Below are 4,555 nucleotides of genomic sequence, written 5' to 3' on the forward strand. Positions count from 1 at the left end.
CAATATGTCAAACCAAACCAAAACTAATCTCAATTAATCCTTGTGATAGTAATCATTACATGATTTTTGCATAATTATATATATCTAATTAGAGTATTAAAGACAAAATAATAATGGGATTAGATAAATCCAACAAGAGATTACCTAATTTAGCTGACGACAAACATAAAACCTCTTTCATATTAGAAATATAATATCACTATCTAATAAGATAAATACTAAAAATATTCCACTTATAAATTTTTTAGTTAAGATTTACGTCAAAATTTAGGTATGATAGAAAATTATACTTAACTAAATTTTCCTCAACAATTTTATCATCAATAAACTAATATTATCCGTGCAAATAACCTAATTAATATCTCTCTCTATATATAGGATGTTTAATAAAATACTAAATATCACACAATAATAATCTCTTACAAAAACAAATTGTTTTTACCAAAAATATTACTCCACTTTTATTAGGTGAAAATGTAATATATAGCTCTTTATCTCTAAGTTAAGAATTTAAAGTTAATTATGAATTTCAAAATAATTGTCACGTATTGCTTTTGAAGAGTCTATTAAATTAAATTTGATTAGATTAATAAAATGTTTCGAAACCAAACTTTAAATTTAAAAACTACATATAAATGATAATTCTTCTCATATATAATCAATACAGTGTGAAAATACATCAAAGAATATTCTTCAAAGTACAATTAAAAGGATAAAAGGAGTACAATACTATGTATATTTATTTTAAACAAAAATCAAGTATAACAATAAACTCTTATTCAATATTCATAAATTTAAACTCCAACTTGTTAATATATAATTAACAAGTAAGATTATCCCCAGTATCAACACCAAGTTGTTGACAATATTGAGTATAATACTCAACCCTTCTAGCAACAGTTTGTGGATTACCACCATCACATTCAATTTGTCCATTAATAGCTCTAATTGTTGGGCCAAATCCTTGTCCAGAAGTAATTAAAGAATGACAATTGTTCATCCAATACCATAAAGCTGTTTTAAATGAAATAACACCATCTCTTCCTACTATGTCTGGATCATTTAATCCATCAAATCCAATTGATTGCCCTGCTGGACCATAATTAAAGTTCCATGATAGTTGAATTGGTCCTCTACCATAGTAGTTTTTCCCTGAGACACAAGGGTAATCTGTGTTGTTCTCATCACAATAGTCTCCTGATGGACCATTTATCTCATTTATGTAGCACATGTCTGTTGTGTAAAGTCAAACAAACAAGGAATTAGTTTGATTAGTTGTAAAGTACTGACAATCGATGAAAAAAAAGTCTCATATTAGTGATTAATAAGATTGGTGATCTACTACGTACTCTGCTTATGAGGTTAGGGAAATCCTCCTCCCCATTAGAGTTAGACTTTTTGGGGGGATGAGTTATGTCGAAGATCTAATTAATTTCTGGAGGTTGATTTTATTTCATTTTTCATAAAAAAAAATACGACCTTCGTGAGGTTGGTTTTTTTCAAGTTACGTAATCTTAAAATGCACCAATTGGGGTTCGAACCTTTATCTTTCGACAAGAGTTAGATGCTTTAGATGGTAATCAAGCACCCATAACCTTCAAATCTAAGATTGTGAATTCGACTAATAAAAAAAGTGGCATCTCATGAGGAAGGTAAACTATTTCAAAAAATAACTTCTACAACTAACTTCAAGACTATGTTTGTCATTTTCTTTTCAAATATATATTGATATTAATAAACACTTTGGGAACATATATAAGAAAAGAATGTTAATTGCCGCTAAACACACACATATATATAGCAGTAATTAACTTTTAATTGTCGCTAATGACATTTTTTATGCGGTGGATGGTCCATATTTTATCTCTTTTTTTTTTTTTTGAAAAAATTGATTCAATGCAAGAAAACCAAGATCGAATTGCATTTTTACCATTTTAACGCTTAAAAAGTGATCCTTTTTAAACGATACGATAGACTAAAATCATAAGACCACTAAAGCATCTGTTTTAACGAAAAAATAAGTGTAAGCAAACTTACGTCCAGTTTCATGTGTGACATGAGCGAAGAAAGCAGCAATTTCACGCTTAGAATCATCAGTAGAACCAACAGTTCCAAAATTACTGTAAGATTGAAGAGCTTCAAGAAATCTCTCTCTTGTATAAAACCCTTTTCCTTCACAACTAGAAGCACCTTGATCAGCAATTCCATTAAAAAATGCATTAGTTACAACATCAGAAACTATAACTCCATTATTATTATTGCTTGGAGTAGTACTAAAACAAGGTCCCCCTTGACACCCTTCACCACAATAATCATTTCCACTTCCACAATAACCCCATTTACTGCAACACAAATCCGATGAACAACCACAATCTTGTGCCAAGACTAGTCTTGATGCTATAGACAATGTGAAAAATAGAAAGAAAAATGCTTTTGATGAAGAGAAGAAGTTCATTTTTGTTGAGTTGTGTGGAAGGAAGTATGGGGAGGGGGGAGTATTTATAGATGTATGGGAAAATTGAATATTGTTATGGATTAAGCCACTATTGTTGAATTGTTCAAATTTTTAATATTAGTGGACCAAACTTTTATTCATATTGGTTGACTTTGACATTTTTGAGCCATTATAACTCCCTCCCTTTCATATTCATATTAGTTGATTATTAGTTGCTCCCTCAATTTTACTAAAAATAATCTAGTTTGACTTGATAAAAATTTAAGAAAATAAAATTTTTTTTGATCATGTGATCATAAATTAAAATTATGTCAAATGTATAAAATTATTTTTTTAATTTTGTGACTTTAAACATATCAGGTGTAAAATTGTTACCAGAAAAAGAAAAAGATCATTCTATTTTAAACAGACTAAAAAAGAAAGGATGTCATTCTTTTTAAATGGGGTAAGTATTTTATTTTTCTATATATTCTTGCAATTTTTTAAAATAGCTTTTATATTATTTGTAAAATTTCGAATAAATTTTGTTAAAGAATGAAGTAAAATTATTTTTTAAATTATTTATAATTTCTTAAGTATGGTGTAAAATGAAAAATAAATTGAAAGGAAGGAGTATGATTTTGTCAAACGAAGAGAAAAAAGTCATTTATGTGCTAGCTAGCTAGAAGTAGTTTTTTTTTTTTCCTTTTTTCTCATTTTTCTTTCTGCTTCTAGAATTGAGCTTACCATGCATGCACCATACAAGTTGCATAAATTTGAGTCAAACATAAATATAGATTTAGCTGTGTAATTAAATTTATATAGGCAAACATTTTGTTTGTAATCATTGTAATTATATAATGATAAACAAGATAGGTACTAATTATCAGAATCGTGTAATATTATCTCAATAATTAATTAATTTACGTCAAATTGAAGATCACAATGCAATATGATTTTCCAAATAAATGTGTGCTTATATATTCTAGAATCATTGCTTTTATTTAACTATAAATATAATTTGGAACCTTTTTTTTGTATTTTATTTAGTTATAAAAGATTAAGATTACTAAATGACAGAGATTTTTTTAAAAAAAGAAACACTATTTTGATAATGAAAGTTCACTAAAATATGTCTAGTCATCCCGATATTGATGGTTTGAATTTACTTTTGGAATTAAGTGTATTAAAAAAGATAATATATATAAAAAGTAATACTTTAATTGATAGTATGTAATAAGATAATAATTTTTTAATATTTCTTTTTTGTATTGCTTATTGACTCATTCATCGTTAACATAATTACATAAATGTAATTTTAATAATATTAGGTACAATCATTCACGGGTTTATTAATAGGACAAATGTTAGTGGTAACGGATAATTAAGGACGTTCATGTTATAATATAATAATCATTAAAATATGAAGGTTATTAATAAAGTTCTTAGCGAACTTTAATTAAACTTATAAGCTTAGTTTATTAGGATTTAATTGATTTAATGGATCGATATAAAATAAAAATAAATTTTTTATTAATATAGATTGTAAATATGTGATACAATGATGAAATTGTTTCATTATAAATATAATAAGAGAAAAAAAGATTTAATTCGAATTTTATCATAGAATATCTCAAAAAATTTTATGTGAACCTTTTCGTGGAATAGTTAATGAGATGTACAATTTGGATTGTAACATTATGAACACGTAGGAAAAGAACATTTATTTTTTCTTCAACCTAAAGAAAATGTCAAACCCTTTGACTCAATCTATATAACAATAAATATACAAGATTTTGTTAATACCTTTCTCTTGTAATGATATTTAACTTTTATTTTAATATTATCTATTTGATAAAAAATTATCAATCAAACTATTTTTTTAATTATAATTTCATCTTATTTGTGTGTTTTGAAATTGATCTTGTACCTCTATTGATGGAAATTTTGTAAAATCAAATTATGTCTCGTAAAGCATAACTTGTATCTTACAATTTTTTCTTTTGTAAGGCATAATTTGTATCAAATTATGTCTCGTAAAGCATAACTTGTATCTTACAATTTTTTTTTGTAAAGCATAATTTGTACCAAATTATGTCTCGTAAAGCATAACTCGTACCT

General features: G+C 26.3%; 1 protein-coding gene across 1 annotated transcript; it reads right to left on the bottom strand.

Moving 5' to 3' along the window:
• Nucleotides 1-632: 632 nt before the first annotated feature.
• LOC101256086 (endochitinase EP3) lies at nucleotides 633-2,537 on the bottom strand. The gene is made up of 2 exons (XM_004237785.5): nucleotides 2,038-2,537; nucleotides 633-1,233 (listed from the first exon to the last, which is right to left on the bottom strand). The coding sequence occupies exons 1-2, from the start codon at nucleotides 2,453-2,455 to the stop codon at nucleotides 821-823; spliced, it is 831 nt and encodes a 276-aa protein (XP_004237833.1). The 5' UTR covers nucleotides 2,456-2,537; the 3' UTR covers nucleotides 633-820.
• Between the last annotated feature and the right edge of the window lie 2,018 nt (nucleotides 2,538-4,555).

This window comes from Solanum lycopersicum, chromosome 4, assembly GCF_036512215.1.
Source record: "Solanum lycopersicum chromosome 4, SLM_r2.1".
Lineage (NCBI taxonomy): Eukaryota > Viridiplantae > Streptophyta > Magnoliopsida > Solanales > Solanaceae > Solanum > Solanum lycopersicum.

What these genes read in the sequence shown, in the direction of transcription:
- LOC101256086 (XM_004237785.5), bottom strand. Translation starts at nt 2,455, where the DNA reads ATGAACTTCTTCTCTTCATCAAAAGCATTTTTCTTTCTATTTTTCACA. An exon ending in TGTCACACATGAAACTGGAC is followed by an intron (nt 1,234 to 2,037) that starts GTAAGTTTGCTT and finishes TTTACACAACAG; the next exon opens with ACATGTGCTACATAAATGAG.